This window comes from Neomonachus schauinslandi, chromosome 11 (assembly GCF_002201575.2).
Source record: "Neomonachus schauinslandi chromosome 11, ASM220157v2, whole genome shotgun sequence".
NCBI classification, from domain to species: domain Eukaryota; kingdom Metazoa; phylum Chordata; class Mammalia; order Carnivora; family Phocidae; genus Neomonachus; species Neomonachus schauinslandi.
In genome coordinates this window covers 27477779-27492094 of record NC_058413.1, presented here as the reverse complement: position 1 = coordinate 27492094, position 14316 = coordinate 27477779, and the positions used below count along the sequence as shown (strand labels likewise).

Genomic DNA, 14316 nt, shown 5'->3' with positions numbered 1-14316 from the left:
ACCGCAGCTTTAGTCTTCCAGGGATACTTAACCGGAGGCTCATCCGTGGGGCTTCAGAAGATCCATGAATCTCCTGACACATTTTATCAAACATTCCTGCCAGTAGCTGTATGTGCATTTTTCTGGAAGGAGGCCCATGGTTTTCAATGAGTCTCAAAAGGCAGTGACACAGAACCATTGCCCTAGACCTGTACTGTATGATATGATAGTCACTAGCCACATGTAGCTATTTAAATTTAAATTTTCAAAGCCTTAGTAACATTAGCTACATATCCAGTGCTCAATAACCACCACTGGACAGGCCAGGTATAGAACATTTCCATGATTGCAGACAGTTCTACAGAGCTTCTCTATGTTGGTAGCATTACTTTGCATTCAATGTACAGACAAGATTTGTTTAAATCACGTAGTGTTTCGTAAAATGAGTTGCCATTGTGTAGAAGTGAAAACATTAGACATCTGAAATCCTGATTTCTTTTGGGAAACGGAACTATCTCCCAGTTTGGGGCCTTGCACTCGTGGCAGCGGGAACGCGCAGGACTGCCCAGTTTAGCTGGCCCCACGTCACACTGAAGCTACTTGCTTGGCCCTCCTAGACATTTGAGTTTGCGACCTCGTTTCTAGGGGACCTCAGCCACCCTGGTTTCTTTCCAGTCTCTTGTGTTTGTAACCAGACTCCCAGTTAGGGGAAGTGGGGTTGCATTTGGTTTAAAACGGAGCGCATCTTGGGACAGGGTCCAGGGCTGGGATTCGGGCGCCCCGTTGGAAGTTGGGGAGGGGCAACGCCTCCCTTCCTTCCCCCTTTCAATTCTCCGGAACTGGGAGAAGAGAGAGGGAATTTTATCGCGAACATCTGTTGCTTGACAAAGAACTTCTTCCCGGTCTTCCTAAGAGCCCTCCGGTCCCCAGGCCAGTACGCCTGGGCCCGCCCCTCGCAACGAGATCGCGGGGAGGGGCCGAGGCGAAACCCGAGCCCCGCGCCCACCACCCGGGCTGGCGACGTGGCTCGGCGGCCCCGGCCTCCCCCCGCTCGCAGCCCGGCGGCCAATGGGCGCGTGAGCCGGGCTGCCCGAAGCTTCCCTGCCCGCGGCGCGGGACGCGCCCCTTCTCCCTGGCGCGGGGCGGGCCCGTCCCCTCCCCCACCGCCGCTGCCGCTGCCGCTGCCGCCGCCGCCGCGCTGGGAGCCCCCACTCCCGAGTCGCAGTCCTCCTCGCTCGCTCGGTGCCTCCCCGCGGGCCGCTCTCCTGCCCTGACGATGGCGCGTGGCGGCCTCGACCGCCTCCTGGGGCTCGCCCTGGGGCTGCTGCTGGCGCTGGCGCTGGCGCCCGGGGCGCTGCGGGCCAAGCCCACCGTGCGGAAGGAGCGCGTGGTGCGGCCCGACTCGGAGCTGGGCGAGCGGCCGCCCGAGGACAACCAGAGCTTCCAGTACGACCACGAGGCCTTCCTGGGCAAAGAGGACTCCAAGACCTTCGACCAGCTCACCTCGGAGGAGAGCAAGGAGAGGCTGGGGTGAGGCCGCGGTCCGGGCCGCGCTCGGGGGCGTCGCAGGTGTTTGCGGGGATGATGGGGCGGCCGCCAGGCGGAACGCGCGCCGCAAAGCGAAAGCGAAATCGGGCGCGCGGTCGGAGGGCGGGGACTAGCGGGCACGGCCGCGGGGCTGGCGCGGAGTTGTCCGCGGGCGCCGGGGCCGCGATGCGGAGACCGCCACCGCGCCCGGGCCCGGGGTGGCTTCCCGCGGGGAGGCAAGAACGTGGCAGCGGCCGCGGGAGCCAAGGCGGCCAGGGCCCGCCCCCTCCCCTCGGTTGCATCAGAAGGGAGGGCAGCGGATGTACAAAAGAAGAGTTCGTGCACAGTGGCATTTTAGTGATATGAGCTCTTCCCCACCCTCCCAGTTTCCCTCTTCTCCCCCCATTCCCGGAGTGGAGGGTTTGTGACACTGCTGAGAAGGTCTCCAGGATGAACATAAATGGATAGAAGATGAAGGGGCAGATTGAGGGAGAGGCTTGATTCCTGGCCGGGAGTTCCTGGGCGGGGGCAGAGGTGTTCTTGCCTTCCGGCTGATAGGGATAGCAGAAGTAGGGCTATAACGATCCTGTCAAGAAGAGAGGGGCATTAGGGCATAGGGAATGGGAAGTGAGAATGGAAACTGGTCCCCCAATTTCTGTTGCCCCGCAGATGTCTGCGGAGGCACCCAGTCCTTTGGCAATGAGGGCCAAAAGCTGGAGGGTGTGGTGGCAGATTGTGAATTTCACTGGTGAAGACAGTTGAATCAGGAGCCAAACCTGGAAAACAAAACTTTGGTACATTTCTGCACCCTCTCCAGTTTCCCTGGGATACAGTTGGGCTCGTGCAAAGGTATCTGGGAACCCTTCCACAGAGCAATCAGCAGCCAAGACCCGGTCCCAGGTGGAGGCTGGGCTGGGCTGGCGTTGGGGGGCGGGGGTGGTCCCAGTAGCCCGGCCTACTGGGCACCAGGCCTCCCGGAACCTGCTTCCTGGGGGTGGAGGATCTTCTTGTCCTGCTACATGAAAAAGGACACAGCCATCCCTGTGCTGACAGGGGCTACCAAAGGCCAGTGTGGTTGGTTAAAATCGGAGGCTAAATTATACCTATTGTGTAGGTGCACCATCTGCCTGCTCTGATAAAAGATCTTTGAACTTCAAAGTCCTCTCCAAACAATCACCTTTTATTTTGCAGAGAAGTACTTTTCTTGTTCGGGACTTCACAATGGGGGCCATTGATGGGTTCAGTCTATTGTACTGCTTGGAAGCACTGGGTAACTGATTTATTCTGGGACCCTGAGAGGCAGCCATTTGCAGCACTGCCACCAGGGAGGAGGAGGAGAGGTTTTGGGATTTGGAGTAGGGAACTCTGCAGTTTGCAGCCCTAACAGCTTCCGGTTTTACTGCCTTTCTCATGACAGGCAAGCCTAGTGGCAAGAACTAGTGCTGGTGGTCGGTCTGTATTTGATCGTGTATGAACACGATCATTCATTTAGTCATGCAGCAAACATCTGAATGGCTGCTTGTGCCAAGCACCGTGTTAGATACCTGGGAGATACAAAGGTTAAAACCTTACTCTCTAGGCCTCCAAGTCCTTACAGTCAGAAGTAGAGGAGAGAGACACAAGCAGACGCTGGGCATAACCACTGTGGTGGTGGCATGTCTGAACCACAGTGACTGCACTCGGGAGAAGGAGCCCCTGGGGCTGCAGGTTGGAGAGAGGGGCTTAGGGGCTTCCGGATGCCCCCTGATCAGAACTGGTGGGATGGCTCAGAGATTGCCAGGTGTACCAGCAGGGCGAGGCATTCCCGAGGAGAAAACAACCTGCTTGTAAAGGTATTGAAACTTGTTCTGGGGGATGAGGAGTGTCGGGACAGTAAAGGGACAGGGCAGAGGCAGAAAGAACCTTTGTGAGGTGAAGATTAGATGTTATCTTGTACACCATCAAAATGTCATCATCCCCAAAACTTGTTAGGAACGTCAGACCAGCAGCAGGACAGAGAATGTAACCGAAGCTCAGATGGGGAGACCAGGGGCAGGGGAGTGGCCCTGAGTGCCTGAACCAAGCCCAGCCGGTCCCCAGGGCAGGAGAGGGTGAATCCAGACACATGTGGGAGGCAGAACTGTCCGTACTTGCTCTTGACTCAGCGTGGAGGTGGGGAAGAGGAGGGAGGAACCCAGGGGGACATCCGGTCTCTGGCCTCAACCACCGGATAGGTAGTGGACACACCACTCACCTGTAAGGTAAATCCAGGCTAGGGGGGAGGCTTGGAAGTGATGGGTGCCGTTTGGGACGGGCTGGAGAGTGAATGGCCACCTCTCTGTCCACAGCTCCTGGTGCAGCACCCCACCCCCCCCGCTACCCCCCACTCCAAGCTTGGGCTGCTGAGGGAGGAGCGTGGCTGGATCCACGCAATCACCACCTGACGTTATATTCTGAAAAGGTGACCATTCTAAGGCCCCTGGAGACACCTAGGCCAGGGGGCTGCAAAGTGGAGGCCTATAGGCCACACGTAGTCAGAGACATGCTGCGCGGTATTAGAGAAACGTAAAATACCATCTGAGTGATGTCACGTACTGACCCTGATTTCTGGTTTCTCTTGACACGGTCGACTTACGTTCCCACGTGGCAGTCACTGTCTGGAGCAGAGATGGGCAGCCTTGCAGGCGGCTGGCCCCACATCTCTAGGTTTGCCTGAGGCCCTGCCGGGAGGCTCTGCTCATGTCTGTTACTCGCTGGATGTCTCTTGAGTTCTCTGTCCGCCTGTGATCTGGATGACTGTCCTTAGTGAGGCCAGGCACACATTCTCTCCTTTATTCGCCACAACATCCCTTGTAAAAGCATGTGTTCCAATTTATAGTCGGGAAAACTGAGACCCCGAGGGGCTGTGATTCCCTGGAAGGAAGCCTTGAGTCTTTGTTAGTCTTGAGACCTGTTAAAATGGCAAATGAGGGGACACATTAAAGCTGTGGGGAGCGCTTACGCTTTCCTGAGCAAGAGGAGCAGCTCAGCCACCCAGACTCAGGTAGGCGATGGAGACTTCACACGTACTAATGAATTCATCCCCCATTTCTTGTTAATCAAAGAGTAACTGTTAATCAAAGAGATCTAACTCATTTACCACTGAGTTGACAGATTGCAGCCCAAAGCAAAGAAACAAATCCCTAATTAGCCTGGGTGACCTCATCCCAGGTAAATGGACTACTAGAGTAAAACGTGTTTAAGCATTAGAAATAGCTTGTGGGTGTCCTTGAAGTTCCCCACAGGGAAAGCACCCCTAGCTTGGGACCCTCGGGCCTAGAGATGGACACTGGTGAGTTCCCGACCTGAAGTTTGCTTTGGCCTAGGGTTTGGGGTTCCTCCGTTGAGTCTAGTGGGCAGTCGCTGGACCTGGGGCCAGCTATGGAACAGGAGACACCACTGGACCAAGGCATCCGTACCCTGAGGACAGAGGTATAGACTTCTGCAGCTGCTCAGCTGGTCAAGTTTCTTGAATAGTTCCCATGATGTGAAGGCTTTCATCCCTGACATCTTATGCTTTGGCCAATAAGATCTGGCCTCTTTCTGCTTTAAGTTTCAAGACTTTGAGTCCAAAGTTGTGAGATTTAAAAAAAGAAGAAGCAAAGAAGAATTCACTTATCTTTTGGTTTACCTAGAATTTTCCTTTTTTTTTTTTTTGCATTGGCCCTAGAGCCCCGAGATGTGGGTTCCTACCCTGGTCATAGCACATACAAGCTGTGTGATCTCAGAAAAGTCATCTCATTTCCCTCAGCCTCGGTGCCATCACTCTAAAGTGAGGGAGTTGGACTGCACCTAGAGAAGACTGCTAGGTTTCATCTTACAGATCAACTCTGATCAGTTGGTTGTGTCCGCATGATCGCATCATTGATTTCATTTCAGTTGTTTATGCATTTTAGTTTCTGCAGTGTTTGATCTTTTTCTAGATCAGGATCACACAAGTCTTGATAATAGCCTTGTGGGTTTGGTGTTTTGTTTTGTTTTGTTTTTTTAACTACAGGAAGATTGTTGATCGAATTGACAGTGATGGGGACAGCTTTGTTACCACTGAGGAGCTGAAAACCTGGATCAAACGAGTGCAGAAGAGATACATCTACGATAATGTCGCCAAAGTCTGGAAGGATTATGATCGGGACAAAGATGATAAAATTTCCTGGGAAGAATACAAACAAGCCACCTATGGTTACTACCTAGGTAAGAGGTGCTGCCAGAGTGCTTGCACAGCTGGGGGTCTCATAACAAGGCCTCTCTTCTCTCTTGACACATCTACCACCTCGGGGAGATGTCACAACCCACTAAGTAGAACCTGCTTGTGTAACATCCTCCTCTGCTTACTAAGAATGTACAGAGTTGCTTACTTTGAGTGAAGCTGTAGGTGGTGAGTAGTGGGAGGGGTCCACGGTCCTGGGTGGTTTAGTCGGTTAAGCATCTGATTCTTGATTTGGGCTAGGTCATCATCTCGGGGTCATGAGATGTGACTTAGGTTGCTGCCCAATCTGAGCTTACGATCTTGGAGGCACAAAGAACAAAGAGAACAGAGCAGAGATGAAACGTGTCTGTGGCACGGTTTCAAAATGCTGCCGGGTTTCAGATAGCAAAGATCCGAGTGGGCTGGAGCAGTCAAGGAAGGCTTCCTGGTGGAGGGTGGTCTGGGGGTTGGGCTTTGAAAAATGGATATATATTTGGAGAGATAGAAATAAGAGGAGAAGGTGGGTCAGCTGGAGAAGCAAAGGGGTAGGAGTGCATTCAGAAGTGGACAGGGTTTGAATAGAAGACAGGCTTGTTTGTGAGGAATGATAGAGGGATGCATGCAAAGCACAGGATGCAGCCCCACTGGGTGCATGGGAGAGAGAGCCAGAGATGCACACACTCATTATTAGGTTAAGGGAGATCTTAAAAGCCAGACAGAAACATTTAGAATGTCGTGGGTACTGGGGAGCCTGTGTATGTTCTAGATAAAAGAATGATATGATGAAAGCAGGGTTCTGCAAAGAAAAGTATGACTATATGGCCTAAAGCCAGCACTCTTAACCATTTGCTATAATGCCCCCAATAAGCTGTTAGGGCCTGGATTATGGGGGAGGTAGGGAGATGAAGGGACAGATACTAAAGGCATTCTGAAATGTTTCAAAGAACTCAGTGGCTCGGGACCTTTTGTCCTGTGTGTACCATTTGGGCACGAAGGATGAGTGATCTAGAAGGAAGTGCTTTCTGTAGCAGCCAGTTCAAACATTTCTGCACACGTCCTGCAGGAAACCCCACAGAGTTTCAGGATACTTCGGATCATCACACCTTTAAAAAGATGCTGCCACGCGACGAGAGAAGGTTCAAGGCCGCAGACCTCAATGGTGACCAGACAGCTACTCGGGAGGAGTTCACCGCCTTTCTGCACCCTGAGGAGTTTGAGCATATGAAGGAAATTGTGGTTTTGGTAAGATCATTAAAAGAGCCTGAACTGGGAAAAGACCAGAGTGAAATCTGTACCACAGTCTTGTCCCTTCTTCCAAAGAGAGAGCATTCGTCAGCCTGACGGGAATTGGAGAAGAACTCTGAAGTGGAATACATTGGGAATACTTGTCTACCCAATAGATTAGTCAGGGCAGGCTAGCTGCTGTAACAAACAGCCCCAGTCCCAGCCATGGAAAACGAAGCTTATTTTTGCTTCTACCAAGTCCAGTGCAGATGATTTGAGTCAGGTGGGCCTTTTGGGCACTTCTCTAAGTACTGTCAGGTACCCAGGTGCCTTCCACCTTGTACTCCACCATCTTGTGGCTTCTAGGTCATCCTGGAACAACCAGCTGGGAGACACAAAGGAAAAGAAAGGGAATGAAGAGAAGGCAACAGTCTGCCATTACTGTCCTGGCCAAGAAATGAATCATCCCTTCCTTCTACTTTCCACGGGCTCCTTCTAGATAGGACAAGGCAGGGAAATACAGTTCAGATGTGTGCCGGAAAGAGCAGATGGGTTCAGTGATCCACAAGCTAGTCTCTGTCCCATTTTTCAGCCTTGCGGGAACTAGAAAAAGACTCTGAAAGGGAATTCGTGATCGTTAAACCATAGGGGGACTTCAAGTAAAACTGGCAGGAAGGACATTCCTCTTAGGAGGGGGGCTTGGGAGGATGCATGGGTCCAACTGAGCCTTTGAGGGATGGCTGTGCGTTCCATAGTGTCTTGGGGGGGGTCCCAAACGTCTTCATTTTCCATGACAGTAAAATAAATGCCATCATTTATTTCCTGGGCAGGTGCCCCAGGCCAGTTCTAACTGCTTCAATGCTGGGAAACCAGTGACTGAAGTTTTTGTTGATAATCAGCTCTGGACTATTTTAGTTGCCCAGTTGGTGGATGGGGTCCACTCTTGCCTCATGCTTTACTCTCGTGATCACCTTGACGCCGAGGACTGGGCAGTGGCTCTAAGAATCATTTCTTTCTACCACCCACCATCCATGTAGTGATAGCTACTTCGCTAGAGGACGATGAAGATGCGGGAATTGTCCACAAGTGCATTACGTGCCTCTGGATTGGCTCTCTGCTCTCCGGTCGGCTGTTTGCTTCAGCCCAGGATGGCTCTGAGTTGCTGTGACAAAGTAAATTCATTTAATTACTCACCCAAGCAATAAACCTAATTAAGAAGTCAAGTGCACTAAGTGCAGAACATATACATCCAAAAGTCTGATATACTTTTCCTTTGTAATTGCCCATCGTTTCATATTTTCATGACACCCACTTAGTGTTCATCATCCACTCAGCCCTGCAATCTGTTTTTTGTGATTACCCGGTCCAGTGGTTCTCAAGCTGGGCTCCTCACAGGTACCCCAGGGGATGGTCTGGCTGGATGGTGGAGATGGTTGGCCTGGCAGGGCTTCTTGATAAAAATCCGAGTCCCTATGGGCTTTTACTTACATTTGCATTTGAAGAGAGTGTTCTGCTCTTAAAATTGGGGGAAGGGGAAGGAGGAACAGAAGCCAGTGCCTAGTTTTTACAGATAAGAAACTCATGCCCACGGAGGTAAGGAGGCGAGCCAAAAGCTTCCAAGCATTTTCGGCCATAAAAGCCAGACCAAGGAGGACAATAGGTAGAATTCTCAGATTTACTTAGAGCACATTGCCATCTTCCCTTCTCTATTCCCCTTTGCTTCCTAGGAAACCCTGGAGGACATCGACAAGAATGGGGATGGGTTTGTGGATCAGGACGAGTATATTGGTGAGTGTGGCCTGGAGTCTTGCTCAGCTCTCCCAACAGGGCGACATTCCTCCACCCACATGTCGAGCTCCTTTCCGCAGACGTCTCTTTTAGCAACAGCTGCAAGTCTGAAGTTGTCACTCCTGTGTCCTCCCACTGCGGAGGGACTTGTCACACCAGCCCCAGGGGCCAGTATGTGGGAGGCACTTAGGAGACGTCACACAGTGGCCAGCAGTGGGCCCCACGGCTCTGAGAGCTGCCCCCCCACCCCACTGTCTAGTTTTACCTTTGCAAAATGGGCGTGGAGATCCCACAGATTTCCATGAGGCCAGAGCAGACTGGGTCCGGAGAAAGACCCCAAAGTCAGATGGTGAGTCCGTGGGGCCTCGAAGCACTGAGCAGATGGAGCTGTGATGGATGTGACAGTTTATATGCCTAAGCATCTGCAGAAAGGCCCTCCTTCTTAGAGAGGTGACTCCTCGTCTCCTGGGCCCAGCCGCCCATGGTTAGCCATTGTGTGCCTCTGCTTTCTGATGCTTTCCTTGGGAGTACCACAGCTCGCATTTTGTTCTGATGAGCTCCACTTAAGCATCAAGAGGTGTGTTTATCAGGTACCAGGCACTGATGGAGTCAAACTCATGCAGCTGGGTCAGAAGCCGCCTTGTGAGCAGCCCTTCCGAGCAGCCCGGTTGGCCTCCCAGCATAAGGGGCTGGCGCAGGCCCCTTGGACATTTCCATCTGACCCTCACCGCGGTCACTTGGGTGCCCCGGTATAAGGCTCCCAACAGCAGGTGCCTTCTCCTGGCAGCTCTTCTGCTCCCAAGTGTCAATAAAGTAAAAGCTGGGAAGTCATTTGAGGGATGGGATGCATATAATTTTCATACCCATAGTTAATAGAGGCAGTTTATTACCTTTCAGCGTAAAACTGAAGTGCACGTCACCCTCGGTCTCTGGTCTGGGGTCACGTTACTTTGCCACCCCGTGCACGAGAACACGTGCTTTCGGTAATGAAGAGCAAAGTTTCTTCTCATCAGGAGAAGTGCTATTTGATCTGAAGGCCCGAGCGCTGTCCTCGGGTGTGTGGTAACCGACAGGTAGCTCTCACCATGGTAATTAAAGCGATCTCAGTGGCACGACCTTCAGAGAGTAACACGCTGACAGGCCCCTCGTCGGTGCAAGCCGCACAGCCTTCCCCGTGCCCGGGGTGCGTGTGAGGGACGGTTCAGAGCTGCAGACGCCTCGCCTTGATGGTGCTGATGGAATTAGAGAAGGCTGACGGATTGAAACACGCAATGTAGCCCTTTTGATCAAAAGCGTGTGCTCTTCCTGGCCCTCCTGAACTCTGCATTCAAACGGTGCAAAGTCAGTGGCTTTGCCTAAAAGAAACACTCCACTCTTTACACTGGGGAGTGAGGGAGGCGCGGGGGCATGGTGCTTGAAAATACAATTCTGAGCGGCTCGTAGTCGGAGAGGCCTGACGTGTGGACTTGTCCAGCAAGTGAGTTCATTGGTGGAGGAGCCTTCTTTTCTGCTGGGAGTGAACAGAAGACCGGTGGTGATATGGTGCGGTGGGAAGAGCCCTGGACTTGGGAGTCCTGGCTTCTCCACCTACTAGCTGTGCGACCCTGTGGGAGTCATGTCATCATGATAAGCCTCAGTTTCCTCATCTGGAAAATGGGAATACACAGCATGCGTGCTTGTGGGATTCAGTGAAGCCCAAGTTAGCTAATAAATGTGACAGCCCTGGCTCAGAAACAGTCTTCAAGTGTCCAGTGTGGCTCTGCCTTGTGGCGGAACCAAGGGTCTTGTCTCTCTTTTGCCTTCATTCACTACCCGCTCTCTCTACCACCTGGCATTTCCAAGCTGTGTTTCCATTAAAGAGAAAACTGCCCACAGGGTATCTGTCTTTTCCAAGGAGATCTAGTGACTTAGCAAACAATGCACCTAAACTTCACCTTCTTTGCCCTTCCTGGTCATTTCATAAAATAAGGATAATGATTCATCTTACAGAATTGTTATAAGGATGAAATAAAATGATCTATGGGGAAGCCCTTTGGAGAGGATACAAACAACAATAGGAATAAGTGGTTAAGACCAGGGGTAGATGGGCGCCTGGGTGGCTCAGTTGGTTAAGCAACTGCCTTCGGCTCAGGTCATGATCCTGGAGTCCCTGGATCGAGTCCCATATCAGGCTCCTTGCTCAGCAGGGGGTCTGCTTCTCCCTCTGACCCTCCCCCCTCTCATGTGCTCTCTCTCTCTCTCATTCTCTCTCAAATAAATAAATAAAATCTTAAAAAAAAAAAAAAAAAAGACCAGGGGTAGAAGCAGAGTGACCCTGCTCCTATGTAGCCTCAAGCTCATACTAGCTGCGGGTCCTTGGGTTAAGGCTGTGCCTCAGTGTTTTCATCTATAAAATGGGAATACTAACAGTACCTACTTCTAGGATTATTATGAAAGTTAGAACAAAAAAAGTGTGTAAAGTATCTTATATATAATAGCTGGACTGTAGGAAGTGCTTGATGTTGGTCTTTTTTACTGGTTTTTCACCTATATAGTGCTGGTTTGGGTTTTAGAGTGTGATTTGTAAATTATTACCTCCATGTTACAGACAAGACACCTTAAGACTCACTCACTGAATTAAGTAACATAATCCCTGTCACTGAACTAAGTCACGAGCCAGGATTCACCTTCGGGCTCCTGAGCTCCGTTCTTTCTATTCCACGAGGCGGCCTGCACAGTGGCTAAATCAGTGCGTCATTATCCTCCAGAAACTGCCCACCAGACATTTGGGTTAGGGCTCCTGATGGGCCATGATCTTTCCAAAAACTCAGGAGGTCAGGTTTTCCTTGACTTACCTTCCCGCTTCTCTTCATAACCAAGAACCGCCTTCCCTTCTAGCGGATATGTTTTCCCACGAGGAGAACGGCCCTGAGCCAGACTGGGTTTTGTCAGAACGGGAGCAGTTCAATGAGTTCCGGGATCTCAACAAGGACGGGAAGTTGGACAAAGATGAGATTCGCCACTGGATCCTCCCTCAGGACTACGACCATGCTCAGGCCGAGGCCAGGCACCTAGTGTATGAGTCAGACAAAAACAAGGTATTTCACGTTCTCCAGGAATGGTTCCTTGAAGGGAGACAGTTTACATATAAGATTGGTTCTGTTTGCTGCTTTGGTGATAGCATTGGCCCATGCGGCCGCGTCCTTATTGACTTCTCTCATTCTTGCCCTACATTAGAGACTTGTGAACTTAATTAAGCCAATACCATGATAACCCACGGTGAACTCATTAGAGGCCCAGACATTCCCAGAGAGTCCGCTAAGGGCCACACACTTAATTCCCTCCCGTCTCTGAGGATTGCAGAAACGGTGACTTTGTTTGCCGTGGGCCGGGCCTGGATTTCTGAGGTATACCCTGAGTTGCCCGAGGACAGGTTTGTTCAGTCAGTCAGTCAGTCAGTCAGCAGATATTTATCAGACATCCCTAACGTGTCAGGCACAAGGATGCCCATCCCTTGACATCCCAGGCAGCCTGAAGCAAGCTCGTCCTGCGAGGGCTCGGATGCCCAGCGCTTCAGTATCTTGTGATAAATATCCAAATAAATAAACAAGATTTAGAAAGAAGCCCTGCCTCTTCCCAGTTTGATCACTGCTGCACATTCTCGGGAGACAGGAGAGTTCCGCAGTCAAGCCATACAGGGGGAGTGGAAATCTTTGGGGCCTGTTTTGGGAAAGCCAGCACTGCTTGTGGACATGACTGGATTCTGGCTTCGGAATTCCTTGAGGCCTTGCCTGATGTATTTTAGCGCAACTTTTAAGGCCGGAGGCTGTTGCGGTTTGGATTTCGCAGGGCAGTGATGGTGGGTGAAGGAGGTACCTAGCAGCTTCTTAATTATGACATGCACTATTTTAAATGTTGAAAATTCATGAAATTAATGGGAGCTTCACGCTGAACTGTTCCTCAGAGTTACCAGAACTTCTGTGACAGAGGTCTTTTCCTCTCTCTTGCAGGATGAAAAGCTAACTAAAGAGGAGATATTGGAGAACTGGAACATGTTTGTCGGAAGCCAAGCCACCAATTACGGGGAAGATCTCACAAAAAACCATGATGAGCTTTGATACCTCCTCCGCATAAAGCATACAGCAGACTGTCATAGGCTCTCTTTCGTTGTCTTGGATGGTTGCTACAGTTGTCTCGTCTATAGCAGTTGTGGGCCCCCCAAAAAGCAAGTTTCTAACCTCAGATTGGGGTTAAAATTATTTGTCACTCACTATTTACTGGAAAATAGTCATCGCTCTTGTTTCAGTAAGACTTCTCTCCAAACACATTAAAATCTTGGTCAATCGCGACACTCTACAGGGATACTTGCTAAAACAAGATTTTTTTTAGCTTTCTCCGTTAAACATAAACAAAAGGGGAAGAAAATGGGGAAGAGCCCTATATTCAGAAGTTGGGGGGCAGTGTATGGAGCGACTGCTGTGTATTTTAACTGCACATTTTTTAGATCTGCCACTGTTGAATAGTTGGTGAGAGAAACGTCTGATGAAGCTACAGTGGTATCCTCCTATGTAGGCTTATTTCAGAGCACGTCTAATATTCCAGATTCTTCCTTCTTGACTTTATACTCTGAGCTGTCACTGATGGTATATAAAATCTCTGTGCATTTTTCTGTACGGACCTGCTAATGTGCACAACAAATCCATATCTTTGTGTTTTTTTGTTTTTACAATAAGAAGCAATCAAGAAAGATAATGTGAAAAAGAAAGGAACTTTAGAGGTAGGGAAGAAAGGAATGTCAGGCATTCATTCGAAGACCTCTGGGAAAATGATAAACACTTTATTATACTTGAGAACATTTTCTTGACATGTAAATGAGGTAGGTCTGAGCTTTGAAAAAAGTGAACAGAAATACAATTCATTTCCTCGCTGATCGCCGACAGGAATGAGGAGGTGGGATCCTGGGGAGGCCGGCGTTGTGGGGTTCTGAAACCCACTCTGGCTGGTCCCGGGGAAGCTGTGACCCTGGGGACTGCTGCACCAGGGAATTAGGACAAGGTGATGTTACAAGCCATTGGCTGAACTGGGAGAAACATCTCTTACAGGCTGAAATTTCACCTTATAAATAATGAACAAAATAAAGGATCCCACTGAGGATTTTCTACTGTGTCCTGTGGTGTTTGACCTCACACGCACTCTTTGTGACATTCTTGTTCATACAGAATTAACAGTGGGATGGGATTACATGATTAGATGATAAAGGCTCTGGGCTTTTAATCTGATTACTAGAATGTTTAGAATATACTCACATTTACCTATGTAACAAAGGCAGAACTTCTTTCTCTGCTAGTAAGGGCATCTTCGAGTCATTGTAAGTCTCTCTCAGATGGGTTTCAAGGCCTACAAGGCCCTTCAGGGTCTGGTCCCTTCCTGCATCAGCATCTCCCTACCACTGACCCCATCACTTCCCAGGGCCGGCCCCACTAACTTCTTGGTCCTCCAACACACCAAGTTCATTCCCAGGTTGGGCCCTCTGCACTTGCTGCCCCTCAGATTCAGAACACCCATCTCCCACGTCCTCGGGGAACTCAGACGGTACCTCCACAATGGGGCCTCCC

At 50.6% G+C, this 14316-nt stretch overlaps 1 protein-coding gene across 2 annotated transcripts; it reads left to right on the top strand.

Moving 5' to 3' along the window:
* Positions 1–1132: 1132 nt before the first annotated feature.
* On the top strand, positions 1133–13858 carry RCN1 (reticulocalbin 1). Of its 2 annotated transcripts, none has more exons than XM_044919268.1 (6): positions 1133–1509; positions 5522–5715; positions 6786–6952; positions 8662–8722; positions 11600–11799; positions 12712–13858. In XM_044919268.1, the coding sequence occupies exons 1-6, from the start codon at positions 1256–1258 to the stop codon at positions 12817–12819; spliced, it is 984 nt and encodes a 327-aa protein (XP_044775203.1). In that variant the 5' UTR covers positions 1133–1255; the 3' UTR covers positions 12820–13858. The 2 variants fall into 2 exon arrangements, with proteins under 2 accessions (XP_044775203.1, XP_021540400.1); XM_021684725.1 differs by having other exon boundaries at positions 6774–6952.
* Positions 13859–14316: the final 458 nt, after the last annotated feature.